Source organism: Entelurus aequoreus, linkage group LG17 (assembly GCF_033978785.1).
Source record: "Entelurus aequoreus isolate RoL-2023_Sb linkage group LG17, RoL_Eaeq_v1.1, whole genome shotgun sequence".
Classification (NCBI taxonomy): Eukaryota; Metazoa; Chordata; class Actinopteri; order Syngnathiformes; family Syngnathidae; genus Entelurus; species Entelurus aequoreus.
In genome coordinates, this window is record NC_084747.1 from 3599960 (window position 1) to 3627573 (window position 27614).

Consider the following 27614-nt stretch of genomic DNA (forward strand, 5'->3'; position numbering starts at 1 on the left):
ATTTGTCTATTTCTTTAACTCGAGCGTAAAGAGTCCTCATAGTTGACTGACGTGAAACTCTGCCGGTGTTTGTGCTTCAGTACCCGGGGTGGTGACAGGAATCTCCGCACGCCATGACCGCTACTTCCGCTGTTACTAGCCAAAGGTATGCTATCGTTATCGTACCCGAAAAAAACAACTAAACATCTATTTTACATTTTATTAGGATTAATTTTCAGGTTTTTATTTGAAGCAAACTGCTGCTGAAATGCTTCTGTTCCTTTGATTTATGTTAGAAAAAAACCCATTTGTGTTTATTTTATTGACCCCGCCTGTAATGAGATCGCGACCAATCAAATGCGGAATAGTGGATGATGGACGTCCCCACAGCCAATCAGAGCCGAACACCCTTCCCACAGTGGGCAGGCCCAAGTAGCTTCCACACCCCTCTCTGCAGTCCTCTCCCCGGTTTCCAGCATCTCAACCTGGGCTCGCCCTCTGACCAGACACCGCCGTGTCCACCGCCCGGGCAAACATCACCATGGTCCCCTTACAGCTGTCACCCGGGAGCATGTGGCTCCATCCTCTCGCCGCCTTACGTACATGGAACTCAGTCACCCCCTTACACCCCAGGTATGCTGTCTTTATTTGGGGCAATCCATTAGGTACACCTGCACAATTCAATGCAATGTTGTTTTTTTGTCACATTTCAGGGGCCATACCCCAATTTGTCCCCGATGCACAGGAAAGGAGCACAGTGCAGCAGGTTGGTAAACAAGTCCTCATAATGAGTTTAATTATACCCACAAACACATAATGGCAATCTTAACTACCTTTCTTGTGATCAACATCTACAAGTCACTGTTGTGCAATTTTCTAAGAGCACCAATACCTAATCCGTTTATGCTGAATATTATACAGTACAGGCCAAAAATGTGGACACACTTTCTCATTTCAATGCGTTTTCTTTATTTTCATGACTATTTACATTGTAGATTGTCACTGAAGGTATCAAGACTACGACACCTGTCAAGTGAAAACCATTTCAGGTGACTACCTCTTGAAGCGCATGAAGAGAATGCCTAGAGTGTGCAATGCAGTAATCCGAGCAAAGGGTGGCTTTTATGAAGAAACTAGAATATAAAACATGTTTTCAATTATTTCACCTTTTTTTTGTTAAGTACATAACTCCACATGTGTTCATTCATAGTTTTGATGCCTTCAGTGACAATCTACAATGTAAATAGTCATGAAAATAAGGAAAACGCATTGAAATGAGAAGGTGTGTCCAAACTTTTGACCTGTACTGTATATATAAATATATGTATAATATATGAATATGCTAAATAAAAGTCTATCCTATCCTATTATTAATAGAGACGTAACATTTGCTAAACAAAGCAAAGATAATATAGAATAGAATAGAAAGTACTTTATTGATCCCTGGGGGAAATTCAGCACCACAGTTCGCTCACAATAGACAATAATAATAATAAATAATATATTATATATATATATAATATATTAATTTATATTTTATATTATTTATTATTATATTTTATATTATTTATTATTATATTTTATTTTATATTATATTTAATCATCAGTATATTATAAATATACTGAGGAACTTCCAAAATATACACATTTATTTTACTAACAAAGGTCCTGAGTAGTCCCGAGTTCAATCCCGGGCTCGGGATATTTCTGTGTGGAGTTTGCATGTTCTCCCCGTGACTGCGTGGGTTCCCTCCGGGTACTCCGGCTTCCGCCCACCTCCAAAAACATGCACCTGGGGATAGGTTGATTGGCAACACTAAATGGTCCCTAGTGTGTGAATGTTGTCTGTCTATCTGTGTTGGCCCTGCGATGAGGTGGCGACTTGTCCAGGGTGTACCCCGCCTTCCGCCCGAATGCAGCTGAGATAGGCTCCAGCACCCCCCGCGACCCCGAAAGGCACAAGCGGTAGAAAATGGATGGATGGATGGATGATAAATGTTATTAATAGAGACATGTAAAATGTGTTAAACAATGCACAGATTATATATTGAGGAACTCCCAAAATATACACATTTATTTCACTAACTTAATAACAGTGGTGTGCCTTCAGGGCCAGCAAGGCCTTCTCTGCTGGCCTAACATAACCAGAAATCATGATCCTAATTAAAGATAAAAGTAATTTTTAATTTACTTTCTTTAAATATCTAAAATTATTAATATTCTCTTCATGTCATATTATAAAGTTGAAGTACCAATGATTGTCAAGACTATAAAAATGGGACCCATTAACTCCCTGCTTGACACGCGGCATCAAGGGCTGGAATTGGGGGTTAAATCACCAAAAATGATTCCCGGGCGCGGCCACCGCTGCTGCTCACTGCTCTCCTCACCTCCCGGCTCCTTCCAGTGCTGTTGTTTGTAGGTTAGAGTTTGTATGTGCACTGTAAGTGAACGGGCACAAACAGGAGTTGCGATAGCCAATCAGATCACGAGGTGTTCAGTAAGGCCTTCTAGCTGGCCTAAGGTTGACGCGTCCTGTGATTGGATACTCACCGGCGAATTAATTTGAGAACACATACAGTTGATAGACAGTTGCGATTGCCAATCAGATCACAAGTTGCTGACAGTAGCCTATCTCGGTCGGTTAATTGCTGATGCAGGTTTATTAATTTTTTTATGCGCCAGAAAAGAACTCGTTTCGTACACTGTCGATGTGATTCAATGCCCAGTAGTGTTTAAATGTGTTCCTGTATTGTATTTCTCCAGCAACGGTCATGTGGGGACATAAATGATGGTATTTTGAGAGGTAATCATTGAAGTCGGACATCACTGAAGGCCTCGGTGGGAAACGCACGGCCCGCCACTTGTGTGGTGTTCGGGTCTCTGGGACCCGTTTTCATTTTTTATTAAAAGAAAAATGATACAATTAATGAATTTTTCAAACTGATACTCACTGACTTTGGCTCATTTTCTGTGAAGAACATATATCAGAATACATATTTAATGACCACACACCGTACACCCCCCTACACATTTCTATTACATATAAGATGTCCGGGTCCACTGGACTCGGGGCTAATAGAAGTGTGGAAATTAATGTTCTGTGTACCACACACACACACACACAGCAGGCCTAGACAGGAGGAGGACAGAGTGTAGGTACACAGAACATCAGAGGGTCAAATGTGCGAGAAAATGAGAGCAGACAGTGTTGACAAACAATGTTGCAACCTTGTGTGGGAAGCGCAGGTGCAGAAACACAAAAGAAGAATCCATGTGGGATGCAGAAACTGGCAGGGACATTTTCCGTGCAACGTCCATATTGTTGAGTAACAACAATATGAACATTACACTAAGGTTAATATACATTCTAAAAACAAAACTAATTCCAGTATAAAATGCCACAAAGTGACAGTTTTACATCATTTTAGTTTTGTTATGAAGCGATCGGCTTATTTTTACACATTACAGTTAACAAAGCCAAATTGTGTTTCCACGGCACATATATTGAGGATAATGTTACTTGTTTTATTTCTGTCCCGCAGTCCCCGAACGCAGAGTCCCGATATGGACTGGACCCAGAGCTGCTTCCCAGTGCAGTAAGTATTTCCAGTCCTCCCAAGTCGTCAGGCGTTACGCTAAGCTGACCTTTATTCCCAGGTGGAAGTGATGGCGGACGACAGGGCGCAGTGGGAGGGGAAGGTTTTTGTCTCGGAGCCTTTTTGTCCTCTCCCTCCTCTGCCGACCACCACCTGCATCGTGGAGGATGGAGGTAACGGGAAATATTATGATCATGAACCAAAATACCCTTTTGCCCCACCTGATGATGCCTTTCAGGCGTTTACCAGTGAGACCAAAAGTTCTGAACATTGACGTCCTTATTGTCCTGCAGGCAGCGCCAGCCCCAACGCCATGCGCTCTACCTCGTACTGCGTTCCCTGCGACGGTCCCACCGCCCTCCTCGCCCGCCTGCCGCTGGCCACCTTAGTGACACCCCTGGCCAAACAGAACCCAATAGAGGTCAGTTTGATTGAGGGATTTTTTCCAACAAACAATCAAGCCCCGCCCCCATGTTGCCCACAGACGCCCCTGCCGGTGTGCGCGGAGGAAGTGTGCGTGAAGGGTTGTCGTTGGTGCGGAGCGTCCATGTGCGCCGCCGTAAGCTGGGAGGACTGTGGGCAGAGGTTCTACTGCCCCTTTTGTGGGAAACTCACTGAAGGTAGTAACGCATCGGACAACAACTATCTAAAGCAGGCCCACAAACAGATGCAAATTCATGAGAATTACAGTGTCACCCATGCTCTGCCAAAAGACTGCACTCCTTCTTTATTTGACTTTCTCCCCCCACCTGACCACAGCTGCTTCCAGAGGGAAGTGCTTCCAGAGGGAAGTGGGTCGTAAACAGCGGTGCCTTTGGTTACCGAACAGTTCAAAAGAAGAGGTCGTAAAATAGTTCAAAAAGAGTTCGTAAAATACTTCAAAAAGAGTTCGTCTGGAAATTGGGCAGATCCTACCATCTGTCCGCTTTGAAGTCACAGTGGAGTTTTACGAGCCTTCCTCCTGGTAGGCCCCAAAGACCGCTCACTTCCCCCTGCCAGGAACTCAATGTAATTACAAAGCTTTTGTGATCATTTAGAAACAATTATTCTAACACTATCTGTGTTGGCCCTGCCATGAGGTGGCGACTTGTCCAGGGTGTACCCCGCCTTAGGCTCCAGTACCTCCCGCGACCCCGAAAGGGACAAGCGGTAGAAAATGGATGGAAAATTCTACCCAAACATTTAATAAAGTCAAACACAAAGGCAACAACAGAATTGTCCCACACTTCTCTTTTCCAAAGTAATATCATTTGCCCGAGTGACTGGACAGGACAGATTTAAAGAATAAATACAATATAATAAATACATTTAAAAAATAGATTTTAGATTTTTTTTTTAAATCGATTGAGAATTGTTACAAATAAAAATCGCGATTAATTTGAAAATCTATTTTTTTTACACCCCTAATAATTATAGCCAGAGGCGAGAAGGCGGGGCTTCTTTGGAAGCAGGCGTTAATTGCTGAGAAGTTCCAATCAAGATTCAATTCTGATCATCCATGAGTGAGATCGGCCAATACCAATACCCATCACATATATTAACTGTACATTTTTTATTTTATTCACGGTGAGGGCTATTGACAGTTTACCGATATCAACACAATATCTAATTTTGTTCTTTGTGCAAAATATAGTCACTAAACAAAGGCAAAAACTACTCTTTACCACTCATTTAAATCATTTGGTTTTTGCCCTCAAAGTCCTCCTGTGTCCAGGGAAATATTCCCTGAATTTGTAAACATTAACAAAAACAAAATATTTTGAGGAAAAAAAAATTGAGTAATAAGTACACAGTGTTTCCCATAAACTGCCAAGATACCTGTGGCGGTGGGGGCGTGGCTATGGGCGTGGTCACCATGACATCATCGAGTAATTTGCATAATTTACTACAATGATATGATTTTCTCTAAAAAGGCTCAAAAAATGTATACTTACTAATTAATAATAACAGTTTTGTTTTAAACGTCCATCCATCCATCCATTTTACAATATAATTACAACACTTTATGTACATATTTATATACAGATTTGAACAATAAGTTATTCACTGAAATATATGTATTAATTGTGGTTCTTACAAAAAATGTATCTTATAAAATATAAAAGCTAAAATGTCTCTTAAAGCTCTGCCCCTTTAATTAGTGCATACTAAATAATGTAACTTTAGCCTACTACTACAACCATATTATTTACCAGCAACATAAAGTGAAACAGAGGCAGAGGTGTCCTGCCACAGTCAGTAACAAATAAACAGAAAACAGTAGTGGTCAAATACAAATAAGGCAACAAGAGAAGTATCCTACACTTCTCTTTTGTAAAGTAAATGTGAACAGCCGATATGGGCATCTACATCAACTATATAATTTGCCTGAGAAGCTGGAAAGGACCAAAAAAAAAAAAAAATTTGTAATTTTTTTGTAATTTGTGGCGGACGTAATTCTTTCGTGGCGGGCCGCCACAAATAAATGAATGTGTGGGAAACACTGAGTACAGAGCGCCAATAAACCTTAAAGGCACTGCCTTTGCGTGCCGGCCCAGTCACATAATATCTACGGCTTTTCACACACACAAGTGAATGCAAAGCATACTTGGTCAACAGCCATACAGGTCACACTGAGGGTGACCGTATAAACAACTTTAAGACTGTTCCAAATATGCGCCACACTGTGAACCCACAACAAACAAGAATGACAAACACATTTCGGGAGAACAGCCGCACCGTAACACAACATAAACACAACAGAACAAATACCCACACCCCCTTGCAGCACTAACTCTTCCGGGGCGCTACAATATACACCCCCGCTACTATGAAATATATTATTATATATAGGGATGTCCGATAATATCGGCCGATAAATGCGTTAAAATGTAACATCGGAAATTATCGGTATCGTTTTTTTTATTATCTGTATCGTTGTTGTTGTTTTTTTTATTTATTTATTTATTTTTATTAAATAAACATAAAAAACACAAGATACACTTACAATTAGTGCACCAACCCAAAAAACCTCCCTCCCCCCATTTCTTTCTGTTATCAATATTCTGGTTCCTACATTATATATCAATATATATCAATACAGTCTGCAAGGGATACAGTCCGTAAGCACACATGATTGTGCGTGCTGCTGCTCCACTAATAGTACTAACCTTTAACAGTTAATTTTACTAATTTTCATTAATTACTAGTTTCTATGTAACTGTTTTTATATTGTTTTACTTTCTTTTTTATTCAAGAAAATGTTTTTAATTTAGTTATCTTGTTTTATCATTTTTTTTAAAAAGTACCTTATCTTCACCATACATGGTTGTCCAAATTAGGCATAATAATGTGTTAATTCCACGACTGCATATATGGGTTGATATCGGTATCGGTTGATATCGGTATCGGTAATTAAAGAGTTGGACAATATCGGAATATCGGATATCGGCAAAAAGCCATTATCGGACATCCCTAATTATATACAATTATCTTTGTGTGCAATGCATTTTTAAAATGATATATATTTGCTTGACAGGCTGATAGATGATGTTTGGTGATTGATTAATTAGTTTTTTTCAGTGCCGTGGCAAGACTACCAGCCCACAGACGGCGTGGGCGGGGCTCGGCTTGATCGACAGCAGAGGCCCGAACTCCACATGGGGTCTTACGAAGTCCTTCACACCCGCCAGGTTCAATTTCCCTTCCTCTAGTCCACATGTTAATTGGCAGTTTTAAAATTGTGTGTGTGTGCGCGTGTAGGGCGAAGCGGCCGTGTTGCTCCTCGCCATCGACGTGTCGGCCGCGGCGCTCCGATGCGGCCATTTGGAGTTTGTGACGCAGCAAATCCTCACTCTGCTGGCCTCACTGCTCAGGTAAAACAACCCCCCCCCCCTCCTAAAACATACACGGTCTTAAAGTGTCTATCTCGGCGCAGCGAGGAGGGCGGGGCCTCCTGGTCGGACGTCCGCGTGGGTCTGCTGACGTACGACAGCAGAGTGCAGCTGTATGACCTCAGCCCCGCCCTGTCCCGCCCGCACATGTTGGTCCTCGCCGAGACGGAGGAGGAGATGCAGCTCCCTGCCAGGGAGGGGCTGCTGGTTCCTCTTAGGGACTGCATAGACTCCGTCACCAGGTAAGCACAATCACAAACATTTTCACTTCCTGTTGGCGAGAAACCCACATTTCCCAATACTTTCAGTTGGATATTACCCTATTTTTCGGACTATAAGGCGCAATTAAAATTATTTTGGTTGCGCTTACCGACCTCAAAGCTATTTTATTTGGTACATGGTGAAATGATAAGTGTGACCAGTAGATAGCAGTCACACATAAGAGATACGTGTAGACTGCAATATGATGGCAGTCACACATAAGAGATACGTGTGGACTGCATTATAATGGCAGTCACACATAAGAGATACGTGTAGACTGCAATATGATGACAGTCACACATAAGAGATACGTGTAGACTGCAATATGATGGCAGTCACACATAAGAGATACATGTAAACTGCAATATGATGGCAGTCACACATAAGAGATACGTGTGGACTGCAATATGATCGCTGTCACACATAAGAGACACCTGTAGACTGCAATATGATGGCAGTCACATAAGAGACACGTGTAGACTGCAATATATAAATATATATATATATATATATATATATATATATATATATATATATATATATATATATATATATATATATATATATATATATATATATATATATATATATATGTATATATTTTTTTGTCATAAAAAAATACAATCTTATGTGTGTAGACTGCAATATGATGGCAGTCACACATAAGAGACACCTGTAGACTGCAATATGATGGCAGTCACACATAAGAGACACAAATACAATCATGTTTGCTTACGGACTGTATCCCTGCAGACTTTAGTGATATATATTGATATATAATGTAGGAACCAGAAATATTAATAACAGAAAGAAACAACCCTTTTCTGCGAATGAGTGCAAATGGGTGAGTTAGGTTTTTTGTTTTTTTTTATTTCTTGTGCGGCCTGGTACCAATCGATCCATGGACCGGTACCGAGCCGCGGCCCCTTGGTTGGGGGCCACTGATGTAAACCACAAGGAAGTCTTTTACATTTAGAATATTTTTTTTAAAAATATGACCCCTTTAATGCGCCCTATAATCCGGTGCTCCTTTTGTATGAAAATAGACCTGACGAGACCCACTCATCAGCAGAGCGCCTTATAATCGGTGTGCCCTATGGTCCGGAAAAGACGTTGTATGACGTATTCAGTGTGTGTGTGTTCTCATGCAGTGTGTTGCAGCTCATCCCACAGTTCAGTCCCGAGGGGGACGACTCCACAGGTGTCCCCGTGGAGCTGCCAGTCAAAGCGGGACTTGCAGTTCTGCAGGTTTGGCTCGTTTTCTACCTTCCCTTTTTCCACGCCTCGGCGTCCCAGACATTCCGATCCAATTGACACGGCGTATTGTGGACTTCAAAGGCGCTTTCTGTCTCACCAGACCCTCGCGTGTCCTGGCAAGCTGCTTGTCTTCCACGCCGCCCCTCTAATAGAGACAGGACATGCTCAGACCTCCTCGGGCTTTTTTGGTTCTAACAAGACTAAGGTAATGCAAGAACACTACTGATTTTGAATGGAAAAAAATGTCACTTTAATTCACCGTCCAGTATATTGTTGGAAGCAGATCAGAATCATATCCATATTTAAGTGTTACTTCTTTCTAAACTCCTATAGTCATAGATCCATATTTAAGTGTTACTTCTTTCTAAACTCCTATAGTCATATAAAGAATAGCTAGTATTCTTCCTTCTTTTGAGTCTCATAGTAAGGTGTTGGCCTTCTAAATTGGAATGTGTCAGAGTAGAGATAACTCGGAGTAGTCTAAACAAAGGGAGTGAGGGCGAGGGACAGAGGGAAGATCACGGGACTTCCGGGGGTTTGAGGTAAGACCGAGCTAGACCGATCTGGACCGGGCTGGGGAACGCTGGTGTGCTGGATTGGTCTTACGTTTGTCCTCTAAGCTTGGAGAATAAAACACAAAATACCAACTGCTGCCTGTTGATTGAATATAAACATCAGCTTATTGCCATAAAAAGAATCTGGGAGAGACTAGCAATTTGAATTCCCCATTGGAGGAATGCTGGTCAACGCAACAATATATACTGCACACAAATGATTAAAAACAATTGGAAGAAGGAGCAGACCTTGTTACATATCATAACATACATAATGTTGTGTCACACTCGTTGTTGTAACTGATGTATTGATTCTATTACATTGGACACGTGCAGAGTTACAGTGTTTATGTAAAAAGTGGATCAAGTCGCAGTGTTCTCCTTGCTCTTCCCTCTCAGTCCATCTTCCAGCCGCCAGAGGCCGCCGTCTCCTTGGCCAAGGCGTGCGTGCGTCAGGGCTGTGGCGTTCACCTGTTTGTCCTCTCTCAGCAAGACGTGGGCGGGGCTTGGCCGGGGCACGTCCCCTACCTGACAGGGGGAGAACTGTACTCCTACAACCACCTGCAGGTACCGAGGAAGCGATGTTCTCTGTCCACCAATCGGCACAAGGCAATGCGTCTAGCCCCGCCTCTTTGCATTCTCATACAATCCACCCCATTCAAAAGACAGTTTGTGTCAGGTTCAAACTCTGATGACATCTATTAAACAAGACAAGAGGCAAAGAATTAAACAGACAGAATTCAATTTGGACTTAATTGAGGAGACACGTCTGGACACACTGTACCCTTGTACAGTATCTCAGCACGCTCTGCCAAAAGATTGCACTCCTTCTTTATTTGACTTTCTCCCCCCACCTGACCACAGCTGCTTCCAGAGGGAAGTGGGTCGTAAACAGCGTTGCCTTTGGTTACCGAACAGTTCAAAAGAAGAGGTCGTAAAATAGTTCAAAAAGAGTTCCATAAAATAGTTCAAAGAGAGTTTTTAAAATACTTCAAAAAGAGTTCGTCTGGAAATCGGGCAGATCCTGCCATCTGTCCGCTTTGAAGTCACAGTGGAGTTTTACGAGCCTTCCTCCTGGTAGGCCCCAAAGACAGCTCCCGTCCCCCTGCCAGGAACTCAATGTAATACAAAGCTTTTGTGATCATTTAGAAACAATTATTCTAACAGTTTGTAGTTTTATTTTCGCTTGCTTTAAGACCGGGATTATGGGTTTGTTCTACTGACCATACACTATACATTCTCACGTTAATGATTCATCACAAAAAATTATAATTACACAATTTATTTTGACCGCACATTCTCCTTTAACTTAAGTGTGGATGGTCGGCACCGGCAATATTTGCCGTACAGTCAGTGATAAGGTAAAAAGTGCAAAAGTGAGGCGACTCCGATTGGCAAATGTAGCTACGAAATAAACCCGATGGTACTTTAGATAAAAGTACGAATTAAAAATAGTACATACGAGTACAACAATAAAAAATATTTTGTCTGTGTGATCTTCCGACAATAAAATTATATTTGTGTTTAAAACTAGTGCTTTTAAATTGTAATATTTTAATCAGATTAATCACACTTTAGAATTACATTAATCGTGATTAATCACAGTAAATTATTTACTTGCATTACTTAAATTAACCTAAAAAAAGAGCAGAATATTTTGAAACAAATGCAATTTTATTGTCAGAATGTCTCACACATTTTCTAAATGTTTTACTAGAATGTACTTAATTTGTTTGCTCTAAACCTTGTAATATTAATAGTATTAATTAGTAGTTGTATTGTTATATATTATTGCAGTATTAATAATTATTAGTATGCGTATGCATTGACCGATCAATGACCTTTTATGAACGCACGCCACCTTTCAGGTAATCATTCAAAATAAATGATTCTAAGAATTATTTTCTATTTTTTTTAAATAATTTGTGGGATTAATCTGCAAGTAATTAATGCAATTTTTTTTTTGATTAATCACATGAGTAAACAAGTTATTTTTGACAGCCCTAGTCAAAATATATATTTTTTAAATGTAACTTCAATCATGCAAGCAAGTCCTTTTACAGTGATTAATCACAATTAATTACAATTCTAAAGTGTGATTAATGTGATTTAATATTTTTTTAATCATTTGCACTATCATTCACAATTGGAGGGTGCCCAGTGCAATACATTGTGGTGGTCTACAATAGAGATGTCCGATAATATCGGCCGATATATGCGTTAAAATGTAATATCGGAAATTATCGGTATCGTTTTTTTTTTTTTATTATTATCGTTTTTTTTTTGTTTTTTTTTAATTAAATCAACATAAAAAACACAAGATACACTTACAATTAGTGCACCAACCCAAAAAACCTCCCTCCCCCATTTACACTCATTCACACAAAAGGGTTGTTTCTTTCTGTTATTAATATTCCGCTTCCTACATTATATATCAATATATATCAATACAGTCTGCAAGGGATACAGTCCGTAAGCACACATGATTGTGCGTGCTGCTGCTCCACTAATAGTACTAACCTTTAACACTTAATTGTACTCATTTTCATTCATTACTAGTTTCTATGTAACTGTTTTTATATTGTTGTACTGTCTTTTTTATTCAAGAAAATGTTTTTAATTTATTTATCTTAAGTTTTTTAAAAAGTACCTTATCTTCACCATACCTGGTTGTCCAAATTAGGCATAATAATGTGTTAATTCCACGACTGCATATATCGGTTGATATCGGTATCGGTTGATATCGGTATCGGTAATTAAAGAGTTGGACAATATCGGAATATCGGCAAAAAGCCATTATCGGACATCCCTAGTCTACAACCATACTTTATGCGGTAATTTAAATAGGAAGCTGTTTGATGGCGAAACAAAAAGAGTGCTGCTGTTTTGAATCCAGCAGAGGGCGCTGTCTCACAAGTCAATGTAACGGCACTTTTTTTGTAAGAAATTGGCTGTCATTGTTTGTTAGTGTGGGAAATGAATCTCAAATACATTTACTGAGTCTGAGACAAATATTAAAGGGTTCAGTGTATTAAAATAAGTGTTTTTACGAGTGCAGTTTTTCACCATTTTACAATAGCAGGGATCTGCTGTATTTTCTATTCAATATTCCTGTTGCTAGTGTCTCTTGTTGTGTGTTTACTAGGGGTGTAACGGTACACAAACATTTCGGTTCGGTACGTACCTCGGTTTAGAGGTCACGGTTCGGTTCATTTTTGGTACAGTAAGAAAACAACAAAATATAAATTTTTGGGTTATTTATTTACCAAATTTGCAAAATCTTCCACCAAAAATATTGTTCTTAGTGTAATATTTGATGTGAAGTAATGGGAACCTTGGATAGGTCAATAATTCATAATAACATTGATTTTGATTCAATATTATGTTTTGAGCAATGACAGTTTGAAAGAAAAAAAAACCCAGCTTTGTTTTATTAGTCAACATTGCAACTTTTTCTAAATGACATTTAACCTTTAAGCTTTTTTTATTTCACTTTTGTTATGTTTTTGTTTATTTGAATAGTATTTTTAGAATGTGCCGTGGGCCTTTAAAACATTAGCTGTGGGCCGCAAATGGCCTCCGGGGCACACTTTTGACACCCCTGCTATAGATAATAAAACATTAAATGTGATAAATCTATGGATAAAAAGCAGAGCCTGGCGACGCGTGCGCGTTTATCATAACTCTCTCTGTCTCTCTCTCTCTCTGCCCCTCCCTCACCAATGCTGCACAATTTGTTTTGTTTTTAACCCCTTCTTAACCCTGAACATACATTGAAAATACACGCAACCCTAACTCAAAATGCCGGACATTTGAGGCATTTAAGAAACTCCGCCCTGACACCTCCGCAAAAGAGGACATGTCCGGTGAAAAGAGGACGTATGGTCAGTCTATCCTAGCCCGTTAGCTGCTAGCATGCCGTGTGTTGTGCCTCGGTGTGCATTGTTTACACAACGTGCGTTACGCTACTTAATATGTCCGTGTGGAAACTCGTTCGGTGCACCTCTGAACCGAACCGGAACCCCCGTACCGAAACGGTTCAATACAAATACACGTACCGTTACACCCCTAGTGTTTACTGTATATATTGTTGGTAAACTGCTGAAATATTGGACATAGCGTGTGTGTTTATGTCCGCCACAGGGAGATTTGGACCGGGAGCGTTTCAGCAGAAACCTAAGACGTGCCGTCCAAGCAGAGGTCGCCTACCAGGCTGAGCTCAGCTTGTTTGTCAGCAAAGGTTGGAAGAGAGAAAAAAATAAAATATTGTTGCCATTTTGATAACAAGCTTGTCTATCACGGCAGGTTTGCGGGTCTCCGGCTGTTATGGACTCTTTGTCCCCGGGCCGAGCCCGAGCCAGGTCGTCATGGCAACCCTCGACTGGCAGACAACGCTGGCCGTGGAGCTGGCTCACAGCAGCGCCCTTGATGAGACGAAAGGTGTCGCCATACAGGTAATAATAATAATAATAATAATTAGAGATGTCCGATAATATCGGTCTGCCAATATTATCGGCCGATAAATGCGTTAAAATGTAATATCGGAAATTATCGGTATCGTTTTTTTTATTATCAGTATCGTTTTTTGTTTTTAAAAAAATTTATTTTATTTATTTATTTTTTAAAATTAAATCCACATAAAAAACACAAGATACACTTACAATTAGTGCACCAACCCAAAAAACCTCCCTCCCCCATTTACACTCATTCACACAAAAGGGTTGTTTCTTTCTGTTATTAATATTCTGCTTCCTACATTATATATCAATATATATCAATACAGTCTGCAAGGGATACAGTCCGTAAGCACACATGATTGTGCGTGCTGCTGCTCCACTAATAGTACTCACCTTTAACAGTTAATTTTACAAATTTTCATTAATTACTAGTTTCTATGTAACTGTTTTTATATTGTTTTACTTTCTTTTTTATTCAAGAAAATGTTTTTAATTTATTTATCTTATTTTATTTGATTCATTTTTTTAAAAAGTACCTTATCTTCACCATACCTGGTTGTCCAAATTAGGCATAATAATGTGTTAATTCCACGACTGTATATATCGGTTGATATCGGTATCGGTAATTAAAGAGTTGGACAATATCGGCATATCGGATATCGGCAAAAAGCCATTATCGGACATCCCTAATAATAATAGATTTTATTTGTAAACAGCACTTTACATTGAGTAAACAACCTCAAAGTGCTACAGTGTATTAAAAAAAAAAAAAAAAAAAAAAAAAATATAATAAAAAATAAATAAAAACTAGAACAGCCAAATAGCTAAAACTAGTATGCATACCTGTATATCTAAAAAAAGGCTTTTTTTAAAAGAAGGGTTTTTAGGCCTTTTTTAAAAGCATCCACAGTCTGTGGTGCCCTCAGGTGGTCAGGGAGAGCGTTCCACAGACCGGCAGCAGAAAGCCCGGTCTCCCATTGTTCGTAGCTTTGTCCTCGGAGGTTGGAGGAGGTTAGCCTAGGTACAGTAGACACTGTCCTTCTCTCACATCCTGGAGTTCGGAATCAGAGGAAAATTATTGGGAAAAATGTGTGTCGCTGTTTTAAAGCGTGACTGAAAACATTTTCTGAACAATAATGAAGGTTCTCTCGAGGAACAGATTATTTCTGTGTCCATTATTGTCCGAAGGAATCCAAACGACTTGGAAACTGTCCAGCGTCACAGGAAGTGGTTTATTTCAATTCCTCACCATATGTGACTTTCCTGTTTGGTCAGGCCGTCCTGACGTACGCCACCCGGGCCGGGGAGCGGCGCTCCAGGGTGCACACGCTGACGCTGCGATGCTCGCCACACCTGCAGGATACTTTCCGCCAGTGCCAGGCCCAAACGCTGCTCACCTTCTACTGCAAAAAGAGTAAGGACGGAAGGAAAACACACAAAAAAAGGACTCAGTAATTAAGCACATTAGGTGCTATAGACCAGGGGCGTCCGAAATGTTTAATATAATATAAAGATTTTTTTCTTACAATTAGGCTCCCCTCAAGTTTGGTCACGGGGTCCAGGAAATGTTAAAAATAAGTAATTATTATTTTATTACATTTTTTTATTCAAAGGTTAAATCTCTAGATCAACTTTACGTTTATATGTCGATATAAAGTACATTGTTTCAAAACATATGGCAAAAAGACAAAATATGCAATATTTTCCCCAAAAAAACGTTCAGAGTGGAATATTAGATTTGAAGTAATTGGAGCCTCAAATAGGTCAATAAATAATTCACTTCATATTATTTTTTGCGAGCAAAGACAGTTTTCAATGCCAAATTAATCTGTCGAAGTTTTTATTATTTTCATAAATGTTTTTTGTTTGTTTTATAGCCTTCTTGTCAAAGGTAACTTTGTTTTTTATATTGCAAACAGACAGTATATGCAATATTTCCCCCCAAAATAAATTTCTGTGGAATTTTTGATGTCAAGTAATTCATGACATTGAGTTTGATTAATTTTTTATTTTTTAAGCAATGACAGCTATAAAGAAAAAAACAGCCTGCATGGCAGCTTAGTGTTATTAGTGTCAACATTGCAACATTTTATCATTACATTTGACTTATTTTTGCTTTTATTCTGCTTTTTTGTGTTTTATTTTTGATCAACTTTATGTCTATCTGTCGATATAAAGTACATTTTTTCAAAATGTTTTATTCCCTTTTTGTCAAAACATATGGCAAAAGCTCAAAATATGCAATATTTTCCCTAAAAAACGTTCAAAGTGGAATATTACATTTGAAGTAATTGGAGCCTCAAATAGGTCAATAATTAGTTAATATTATTTTTTGCGAGCAAAGACAGTTTTCAATGCCAGATTAATCCGTCAATGATTAAGTTTTTATTATTTTCATAAATGTTTTTTGTTTGTTTTATAGCCTTCTTGTCAAAGGTAACTTTGTTTTTTATATTGCAAACAGACAGTATATGCAATATTTCCCCCCAAATACATTTCTGTGGAATTTTTGATGTCAAGTAATTCATGACATTGATATTGATTCATTTTTAATTTTTTGAGCAATGACAGCTTTAAAGAAAATAGCAGCCTGCATGACAGCTTTGTGTTATTAGTGCAGTGTTTCCCACACATTCATTTATTTGTGGCGGCCCGCCACAAATAAAAAATAATGTATTTATTTATTTAAAAAAAAATTTTTTTTGTCCTGTCCAGCTTCTCAGGCAAATCATATAGTTGATGTAGATGCCCATATAGGCTGTTCACATTTACTTTACAAAAGAGAAGTGTAGGATACTTCTCTTGTTGCCTTATTTGTATTTGACTTTATTAAATGTATTTATATTAGAAACACAACATGTGTATATAACAAAGGGTGCAAAGTCTGCAGGCAGTAGGAAACACATGGTTAAGTGTAGGGAGTAAAACTGATGGCAGTCTAAAGTTCAAGATTTTTGGAGCTCTTTGTTCAGTGGATCAGATGTTTGATGAAGCTCTGTGTCTATCTACCACCACTACTGTTTTCTGTTTATTTGTTACTGACTGTGGCAGGACACCTCTGCCTCTGTTTCACTTTATGTTGCTGGTAAATAATATGGTTGTAGTAGTAGGCTAAAGTTAAATTATTTAGTATGCACTAATTAAAGGGGCAGAGCTTTAAGAGACATTTTAGCTTTTATATTTTATAAGATATATTTTTTGTAAGAACCACAATTAATAAATATATTTCAGTGAATAACTTATTGTTCAAATCTGTATATAAATATGTACATAAAGTGTTGTAATTATATTGTAAAATGGATGGATGGATGGACGTTTAAAACAAAACTGTTATTATTAATTAGTAAGTATACATTTTTTGAGCCTTTTTAGAGAAAATCATATCATTGTAGTAAATTATGCAAATTACTCGATGATGTCATGGTGACCACGCCCCCACCGCCACAGGTATCTTGGCAGTTTATGGGAAACACTGTAGTGTCAACATTGCAACATTTAATCATTACATTTGACTTCTTTGTGCTTTTATTCTGCTTTTTTGTGTTTTATTTTTGATCAACTTTAGGTCTGTCGATATAAAGTACATTTTTTTCAAAATGTTTTATCCCCTTTTTTTCAAAACGTATTGGCAAAAACATAAAATATGCAATATTTTCCCTAAAAAATGTTCAAAGTGGAATATTACATTTGTAGTAATTAGAGCATTAAATAGGTCAATAATTAATTCAATATTATTTTTTGCGAGCAAAGACAGTTTTCCATGCCAGATTAATCCGTCAAATATTAAGTTTTTTATTATTTTCATAAATGTTTTTTTGTTTGTCTTATGGCCTTCTTGTCAAAGGTAACTGTTTTTTTTTTAATATTGCAAACAGACAGTATATGCAATATTTCCCCCCCCAAAAAATCAGTAGAATTTATGACATTGAGTTTGATTCATTTGTATTTTTTAAGCAATGACAGCTATAAAGAAAAAAACAGCCTGCATGACAGCTTAGTGTTATTAGTGTCAACATTGCAACATTTTATCATTACATTTGACATCTTTGTGCTTTTATTCTGCTTTTTTTGTGTTTTATTTTTGATCAACTTTAGGTCTGTCGATATAAAGTACATTTTTTCCAAATGTTTTATCCCCTTTTTTTCAAAACGTATTGGCAAAAACAAAAAATATGCAATATTTTCCCTAAAAAACGTTCAAAGTGGAATATTACATTTGTAGTAATTAGAGCATTAAATAGGTCAATAATTAATTCAATATTATTTTTTGCGATTAAAGACAGTTTTCCATGCCAGATTAATCTGTCAATGATTAAGTTTTTATTATTTTCATAAATGTTTTTTTGCTTGTCTTATGGCCTTCTTGTCAAAGGTAACTTTGTTTTTTTTATATTGCAAACAGACAGTATATGCAATATTTCCCCCCAAAAAAATTTTTTTTGTGGAATTCATGACATTGATTTTGATTCATTTGTATTTTTTAAGCAATGACAGCTATAAAGAAAAAAACTGCCTGCATGACAGCTTTGCATTATTAGTGTCAACATTGCAACATTTTATCATTACATTTGACTTATTTGTTCTTTTATTCTGCTTTTTTTATGTTTTTTTTTAATAGTATTTGTAGAATGCGTCGCTTGCCGTTAAAAAATTGCCTGCAGGCCATAAATGGCCCCCGAGCCACACTTTGGACACGCCTACTATAGCGTGTCACAACACATATTACCTGTAAACTTTGTGAATTCTTGCTGCAACAAGGTTGTTTTTTTTTTACTTGGAATCATGCTCTGGAGTGCATGAGAAAGTGGGAAGGCCACGTGGTCATTTATGAACAAGCACATTGTTCAACAACAGAAGCGATGTTGTGAAGAGCAGCAATAATAGCGCTGATGAGTTCATCGGCAACAGCAGGAGTGACTTTCACTCCAACAGCTGACCAGCCACATTTATGCAGCTACTGCCATCTTGCGGAGTTAAAGCTACACCAGGAAGTCGCCTACAGCCACTGCTGTGAACGGCAATGTATTTCTGACCCGATGATCAGGCGGTTACACCAAACACACGGCGACATTTCTGCCCCTTTTTTTTATGCGCGGGCAAATACCTGTGTGTTGACATCCAGGGGGGATACCTTGTGGTCGTCTGCAACACTGCATTTCTTGAAGACAAGCTGATATGTTTTGTATATGTTTAAGCAACATATTGCATCTCTATGGTTTATGATCACATTCCACTAGTGCTGTGCATGTAAGGCATTGTTGTGCTCTCAGTGTACTGTGCCGTGCTGGAGCGCCCCCTGCAGGAGCTGCGCGAGGAGCTGCAGACTGACCTCACGGAAGCGCTGGCGTCCTACCGCAAACACGGCTGCTCCGCTTCGGTGTCCACCGGCCAGGTGAGGCCATTGACAATATATATATATATTTTTGAAATAAATGCAGGTTAAAATCTTTGCACGCGCTCCGCAGCTTGTCCTCCCTCAGGGCCTCAGAGCGCTTCCCGTCTACGTCAACAGTCTGAGGAAGAGCGAGGTGCTGCTGCCGGGCCTGCGCACTTCCTCCGTCCACCAGCGGCTGCAGCAGCGCTGTCAGGTCCTGCGACTCGACGCCTCGGCCAGCGCCGCGCACTTCTACCCGCTGCTCCTGCCTCTGGTCAGTCACACACACGCACGGCCCAAAAAAAAAAAAACCCAAATACATTTATTAATAGCCGTACAAGTGTAAAAAGAAGTGAACCACTGCAAAAGTATCACTTTTAAAACACATCGTTCTTCAAGTTGTAGTCCAAATCATGCACTGCAAAAAGTCAGTGTTCAAAAACAAGAGAAAAACAAACTAAAATGAGGGGTATTTTATTTGAACTAAGCAAAATTATCTGCCAATAGAACAAGAAAATTTGGCTTGTCAAGACTTTCCAAAACAAGTAAAATTAGCTAACTTCAATGAAGCCAAAAATAGCTTAAAATAAGTATATTCTCACTAATAACAAGTGCACATTTCTTGGTAGAAAAACAAAAAAGAGACCTTTTTGCTCAATGTGTGGAAAAATATTCTTAAATGAAGTAAATGCTAGTGCCATTATCTTGACATAATGATATGCGCTCGGCATTACATTTCTTCAAACCAGCAAACTTAGACTAAAAACTAGTTTATTGTTCGCGCAGGCTAATCATATTGTCGAAAAATAATTTTTCCCATGGATAACATGACATCATCGCGCCAAGTGCGAGCTCTTTGAGTCAATTAGTGCGCATATTTACAGCCCGGCCCCCCGGCCAAAATTGTCATTTTGAAGAATTCATCTGAATGTGCATGAACTATTTCTGTTCAAAATTGTTCGAAATGTTAAAATTTTTAAATATTAACTTTCAGTTTACTGTACTGTGGCAACTGTACTACTATATGAGTACGTGTTTTCTATTGTTTCATTGGAAATAAACTAGCAAAGTCCATTTGGCTGTCATCTGTTTTAATTATGAGACACAATTGTGTCAAAGTCATGATTTTATTTTCATGCTTGAAATAAGAAATGATGACTTTAAAAAAGTAGTTTTATACTTGTGAGTAGGGATGTCCGATAATGGCTTTATGCCGATATCCGATATTCCGATATTGTCCAACTCTTTAATTACCGATACCGATATCAACCGATACCGATATCAACCGATATATGCAGTCGTGGAATTAACACATTATTATGCCTAATTTGGACAACCAGGTATGGTGAAGATAAGGTACTTTTTAAAAAAATTAGTAAAATAAGATAAATAAATTAAAAACATTTTCTTGAATAAAAAAGAAAGTAAAACAATATAAAAACAGTTAATTTGTAAAATTAACTGTTAAAGGTTAGTACTATTAGTGGAGCAGCAGCACGCACAATCATGTGTGCTTACGGACTGTATCCCTTGCAGACTGTATTGATATATATTGATATATAATGTAGGAAGCAGAATATTAATAACAGAAAGAAACAACCCTTTTGTGTGAATGAGTGTAAATGGGGGAGGGAGGTTTTTTGGGTTGGTGCACTAATTGTAAGTGTATCTTGTGTTTTTTATGTGGATTTAATTAAAAAAAAAAACAAAACAAACGATACCGATAATAAAAAAAAAACACGATACCGATAATTTCCGATATTACATTTTAACGCATATATCGGCCGATAATATCGGCCTGCCGATATTATCGGACATCTCTACTTGTGAGTGTTGATGACACAGCTTTGCAACAGTTGATATTCTAGTTTCAAGCATGTTTGACTCAATATAGCTCATCAAATCTCAGCAACAAGCTGTAATATCTTACTGACATCATTTAGGACCAAAACACTTAAAACAAGTAAAACACTCCAACATCAAATCTGCTTAGTGAGAAGAATGATCTTATCAGACAGAAAATAAGCAAATATCACCCTTATTTGACATATTTCATCTTACTTAGATTTCACTTTTTGCAGTGTGGTTCACTAGTCTCGCTACATTTTTCACGATGTAATGGATAGTGGTGTCTCCATCCAATATCGATATCCCATTATATCGGCTTGCATCTAAAATCTAATATACTCGCTCCTACACATGCAACAAAATAGATGATATTTGTCTCATAAATCAGTGGTCCCCAACCTTTTTGAAAATGTGTCCCACGGACCGGGGTGGGTTTTTTATTTTTATTTTTTATTTTTAAATTTTTTTCCATAAAGAAATACAATCATGTGTGCTTACAGACTGTATTGATCTATATTTATATATAATGTATATATTGTGTTTTTTATGTTGATTTAAAAAAAAAAAAAAAAAAAATTATTTATTTATTTATTTAATTTTTTTTTTTTTTAAATTTCTTGTGCGTCCTGGTACCAATCGGCCCGGTGGTTGGGGACCACTGTCAAAAATGATATTTGTCTATTACCTGACCGCTTCTCTGTTAGCTACCTCTCTTTGTTTATAATGTACAATTTCTGCTGGATCTACTTTCTATTTTATGCTGCACTTTTTTTTTTGCTGCAGCTCTTACATATACTGTAATATTGTACATGGTAAGTGGTAGAGATGTCCGATAATGGCTTTTTTGCCGATATTCCGATATTGTCCAACTCTTAATTACCGATACAGATATAAACAGTGGTGGAATGAACACATTGTTATGCCTAATTTTGTTGTGATGCCCCGCTGGATGCATTAAACAATGTAACAAGGTTTTTCAAAATAAATCAACTCAAATTATGGAAAAAAATGCCAACATGGCACTGCCATATTTATTATTGAAGTCACAAAGTGCATTTTTTTTTTTTAAACATGCCTCAAAACAGCAGCTTGGAATTTGGGACATGCTCTCCCTGAGAGAGCTTGAGGAGGTTGAGGTGGGCGGGTTTCGGAGTAGGGGGTAGTGGGGGTGTATATTGTAGCGTCCCGGAAGAGTTAGTGCTGCAAGGGGTTCTGGGTATTTGTTGTGTTTATGTTGTGTTACGGTGCGGATGTTCTCCCGAAATGTGTTTGTCATTTTTGTTTGGTGTGGGTTCACAGTGTGGCGCATATTTGTAACAGTGTTAAAGTTGTTTATACGGCACCCTCAGTGTGACCTGTATGGCTGTTGACCAAGTATGCATCGCATTCACTTGTGTGTGTGAAAAGCCGTGGATATTATGTGACTGGGTCGGCACGCAAAGGCAGTGCCTTTAAGGTTTATTGCCGCTCTGTACTAGAGATGTCCGATAATATCGGCCGATAAATGCTTTAAAAAGTAATATCGGAAATTATCTGTATCGTTTTTTTTATTATCGGTATCGTTTTTTTTTTTTTTTTTTTTTTTTTTTTATTTTTTTTTTATTAAATCAACATAAAAAACACAAGATACACTTACAATTAGTGCACCAACCCCAAAAACCTCCCTCCCCCATTTACACTCATTCACACAAAAGGGTTGTTTCTTTCTGTTATTAATATTCTGCTTCCTACATTATATATCAATATATATCAATACAGTCTGCAAGGGATACAGTCCGTAAGCACACATGATTGTGCGTGCTGCTGCTCCACTAATAGTACTAACCTTCAACAGTTCATTTGACTCATTTTCATTAATTACTAGTTTCTATGTAACTGTTGTACTTTCTCTTTTATTCAAGAAAATGTTTTTAATTTTTAAATTTTATTTAATTTTATAAATTCTTAAAAAAAGGACCTTATCTTCACCATACCTGGTTGTCCAAATTAGGTATAATAATGTGTTAATTCCACGACTGTATATATTGGTATCGGTTGATATCGGTATCAGTAATTAAGTGTTTGGACAATATCGGAATATCGGATATCGGCAAAAAGCCATTATCGGACATCCCTACTGTGTACTTCTCCCTACGTCCGTGTACACAGCGGCGTTTTAAAAAGTCATAAATTTTACTTTTTGAAACCGATGCTGATCATTTTGAAACCGATACCGATAATTTCCGATATTACATTTTAAAGCATTTATCGGCCGATAATATTATCGGACATCCCTAGCTATTTACATGACTTAATACAAGTTAGCCGCTGTTTAAACAGCAAAACACTTTTCTGTAACCTTAACGAGGAGCGCTTACTAAAAGTTCATAAGAAGGAAAGCGCCAATGCTGCAAGCCCCCCCCCCCCCCCCCCATGCGGTGTAACATACCACTTTTGTTAGAATAATTGTTTCTAAGTTATCACAAAAACTTTGTGTTACATTGAGTGCCCGGTGAGAAGCAAAAGCTGTCTTTGAAACCTACCAAGAAGAAGCCTTGTAAAACTTCACTGTGTAGGGTGGGAAGCAACATGAAGGTGTTTCTGTTTTCTTTCATGTATTGTAATCAACAGAACGATATTGTTTTAACCCAAGGACTACAAAGCGGAGAGAAGGCAGGATCTGCCCAATTTCCAGACCACCTCTTTTTGAACCTTTAAGAACCTCTTTTTGAACTCTTTTACGACCTTTTCTGTGAACTGTTTACGACCTTTTCTTTTGAACTGTTGTAATCAAAGGCGACGGCTGTTTACGACCCTTGTCCCTTAGAAGCAGCTGTTGCCGTGTGGTCAGAGAAAGTCGACACTGTCCAAGGGTACAGTGTCCATGCGTCTCTCCTCAAATTGAGCCAAATTTAATGCTGTCTCTGTTTAATTCTTTGCTCCTTGTCTTGTTTAATAAATGTCATCAGTGTTTGAACCTGACAACTTTGTCGCCCGCAGCCGATGTCACCCGCCAACCACGAGCCTTCCGTCCCGGTAGAGGCCCTGCGCTGCTCCGGTGCCAGCCTGCATCCCGGCGGCGTGTATCTGATGCACACGCCCCACACCCTCCTGCTCTGGGTGGGCGCCCGGGTGCCGGCGGTCACCCTGGCGGAGCTCTTCCACGTCACCTGCTTCTCCTCGCTGCTCTCCGGAGAGGTCGTAGTTCGATTTCAGAAAAGTCTCGACTCGCCGCAAAAGTACCTAACGTGCCGTTGCGCCCTCCAGACCAAGCTGCCTGTCCTGGACAACGCCTCGTCCGTCGGCGTGCGATCCCTCGTCCACGCGCTGGACTCAGAAGCCCCCTGCGCCCGTGAGGTAAGGCCAAGAAAACCATAACGCTCCCATTTATTATTTGCATGATGAGTATGATGAATCCTGGTGTCTCAGTTGCTGCTGGTGAAGCAGGGCGACGCCTGTGAGGAGCTCCTGCAGCGCCACCTGGTGGAGGACAAGAGCCCCAACGGGGGTGCCTCCTACGCCGACTTCCTCTACCATCTGCACGTCAACTCTGTGCGCCTCCTGCAGTGACACTTCCAGTACACTTCTTTCTTTATTTTGGTGTGCAAAATTCAAAAGTATACGGGGGCCGTTTTGATATTTTTTTTTTCTTTTGTAAAAGCAAAATGCTAAAAACAGACACACCAGTACCGTAGATTACTTACAGATGACATATTTAAAGACAAAATGTATAGTGTCAGCTTTGTGTTATAGGTGACAAATAGGGATGTCCGATAATATCGGACTGCCGATATTATCGGCCGATAAATGCTTTAAAATGTAATATCGGAAATTATCGGTATCGGTTTCTAAAAGTAAAAGGTATGACGTTTTAAAACGTCGCTGTGTGCACGGATGTAGGGAGAGGTACAGAGTGCCAATAAACCTTAAAGGCCTACTGAAATGAATTTGTTTTATTTAAACGGGGATAGCAGATCTATTCTATGTGTCATACTTGATCATTTCGCGATATTGCCATATTTTTGCTGAAAGGATTTAGTAGAGAACGTCGACGATAAAGTTCGCAACTTTTGGTATCTGATAAAAAAAAGGCTTGCACCTACCGGAAGTAGCGTGACGTAGTCAGTTGAACATATACGCAAAGTTCCCTATTGTTTACAATGATGGCCGCATGAAGTGAGAGAGATTCGGACCGAGAAAGCGACAATTTCCCCATTAATTTGAGCGAGGATGAAAGATTTGTGGATGAGTAAAGTGCAAGTGAAGGACTAGTGGGGAGTTGAAGCTATTCAGATAGGGAAGATGCTGTGAGAGTGACCTGATATTCAGCTGGGAATGACTACAACAGTAAATAAACACAAGACATATATATACTCTATTAGCCACAACACAACCAGACTTATATTTAATATGCCACAAATTAATCCTGCATAATAACACCTGCATGTTTGTTATGCTAGCTCCTAGCTCCTCTGCTAGCTCCATAGAACACGCCAATACAATTCAAACACCTGATCAACACACACAATCACTCAGCCCAAAAGACAGTTCACCTAACCCAAGGTTCATAAAGCTTATATATTTAAACAAAGTTACGTACGTGACGCGCACATATGTGCAAGCGATCAAATGTTTAGAAGCCAAAGCTGCATACTCACGGTAGCACGTCTGCGTCTTTGTCATCCAAATCAAAGTAATCCTGGTAAGAGTCTGTGTTGTCCCAGTTCTCTACAGGCGTCTGTGTATCGAAGTCAAAAGTCCTCCTGGTTAGAGTCTCTGTTATCCGAGTTCTTCCATCTTTTTTTTTTTTTTTTTTTTTTTTTCCTTGACTGCATCTTCCGGGAATGTAGGCTGTGTTGTGTTGCTGCTGACTTCCTTCGCAAAATACGTCCGCTTTGCACCGACAACTTTCTTCTTTGCTTGCTCAGCTTCTTTCTCCATAATGCAATGAACATAATTGCAACAGATTCACCAACACAGATGTCCAAAATACATCCAGAATGAGATGAAAACAGCTATTTCGTATTGGCTTCAATGTGGAAGCCATACCTCTGTTCCCCGGGCTAGGTCACGCGCATACGTCATCCTCAGAGGCGTTTCGAACCGGAAGTTCCCCGGGACATTTCAAATGTCACTTTATAAGTTAACCCGGCCGTATTGGCATGTGTTGCAATGTTAAGATTTCATCATTGATATATAAACTATCAGACTGCGTGGTCACTAGTCGTGGCTTTCAGTAGGCCTTTAAAGGCATTTCCTTTGCGTGCCGTCCGAGTCACATAATATCTACCGGCTGTTCTCATCACGAATTAATGCAAAGCATACTTGGTCAACAGCCATACAGGTCACACTGAGGGTTGAGGGCTGTATAAACAACTTTAACACTTGTTACAAATATGTGCCACACTGTGAAGAACCCACACCAAACAAGAATGACAAACACATTTCGGGAGAACATCCGCACCGTAACACAACATAAACACAACAGAACAAATACCCAGAATCCCTTGCAGTACTAACTCTTCCGGGCCGCTACAATATAAACCCCCCCCGCTACTCCCTACCCCCACCCACCCCAACCCCGCCCACCTCAACCTCCTCATAGTCTCTCTCAGGGAGAGCATGTCCCAAATTCCAAGCTGCTGTTTGGATAGATAGATAGATAGTACTTGATTTATTCCTTCAGGAGAGTTCCCTCTGGAAAATTAAAATTCCAGCAGCAGTGTACAGATTTGAGATCGAATTTAAATGGAAACAGAATAAAAAAATATTACAATAAGAATAAAAATAAAAAGCAACAATGAGGATAAAAATATAACAGTAAAATGAGAATATAACAAGAGGAACTAGGCTGTAGTGACCATGTTATGAAAAAGTATTGCACTGTTATTGTTTTGAGGCATGGTAAAAAAAAATAATGCACTTTGTGACTTCAATAATAAATATGGCAGTGCCATGTTGGCATTTTTGTCCATAACTTGAGTTGATTTATTTTGGAGAACCTTGTTATATTGTTTAATGAAGGGGTCACCAACGTGGTGCCCGCGGGCACCAGGTAGCCCGTAAGGACCAGATGAGTAGCCCGCTGGCCTGTTCTAAAAATAGCTCAAATAGCAGCACTTACCAGTGAGCTGCCTCTATTTTTTAAATTGTATTTATTTACTAGCAAGCTGGTCTCGCTTTGCCCGACATTTTTAATTCTAAGAGAGACAAAACTCAAATAGAATTTGAAAATCCAAGAAAATATTTTAAAGACTTGGTCTTCACTTGTTTAAATACATTCATTAATTTTTTTTACTTTGCTTCTTATAACTTTCAGAAAGACAATTTTAGAGAAAAAATACAACCTTAAAAATGGTTTTATGATTTTTAAACACATATACCTTTTTACCTTTTAAATTCCTTCCTCTTCTTGCCTGACAATTTAAATCAAT

The 27614-nt window shown here is 38.8% G+C and overlaps 1 protein-coding gene across 2 annotated transcripts; it reads left to right on the plus strand.

Annotated features, from left to right (window-relative positions):
- Window positions 1–13: 13 nt before the first annotated feature.
- Window positions 14–27614, plus strand: si:dkey-13n15.2 (protein transport protein Sec24C). 2 transcript variants are annotated; one of them, XM_062024397.1, is made up of 20 exons: window positions 14–612; window positions 693–745; window positions 3525–3578; window positions 3640–3751; window positions 3872–3999; window positions 4063–4198; window positions 7140–7249; window positions 7320–7432; window positions 7495–7692; window positions 8863–8959; window positions 9069–9173; window positions 9922–10089; window positions 13666–13762; window positions 13828–13976; window positions 15255–15393; window positions 19250–19371; window positions 19445–19627; window positions 24181–24378; window positions 24448–24537; window positions 24610–27613. In XM_062024397.1, exons 1-20 carry the CDS (start codon window positions 351–353, stop codon window positions 24748–24750), a joined length of 2655 nt encoding a protein of 884 aa, XP_061880381.1. In that variant the 5' UTR covers window positions 14–350; the 3' UTR covers window positions 24751–27613. The 2 variants fall into 2 exon arrangements, with proteins under 2 accessions (XP_061880381.1, XP_061880380.1); XM_062024396.1 differs by having other exon boundaries at window positions 24181–24537; window positions 24610–27614.

What these genes read in the sequence shown, in the direction of transcription:
- si:dkey-13n15.2 (XM_062024396.1), top strand. Translation starts at nt 351, where the DNA reads ATGATGGACGTCCCCACAGCCAATCAGAGCCGAACACCCTTCCCACAG. An exon ending in CCAAACAGAACCCAATAGAG is followed by an intron (nt 4,000 to 4,062) that starts GTCAGTTTGATT and finishes TGTTGCCCACAG; the next exon opens with ACGCCCCTGCCGGTGTGCGC. An exon ending in TTGGTTCTAACAAGACTAAG is followed by an intron (nt 9,174 to 9,921) that starts GTAATGCAAGAA and finishes CTTCCCTCTCAG; the next exon opens with TCCATCTTCCAGCCGCCAGA.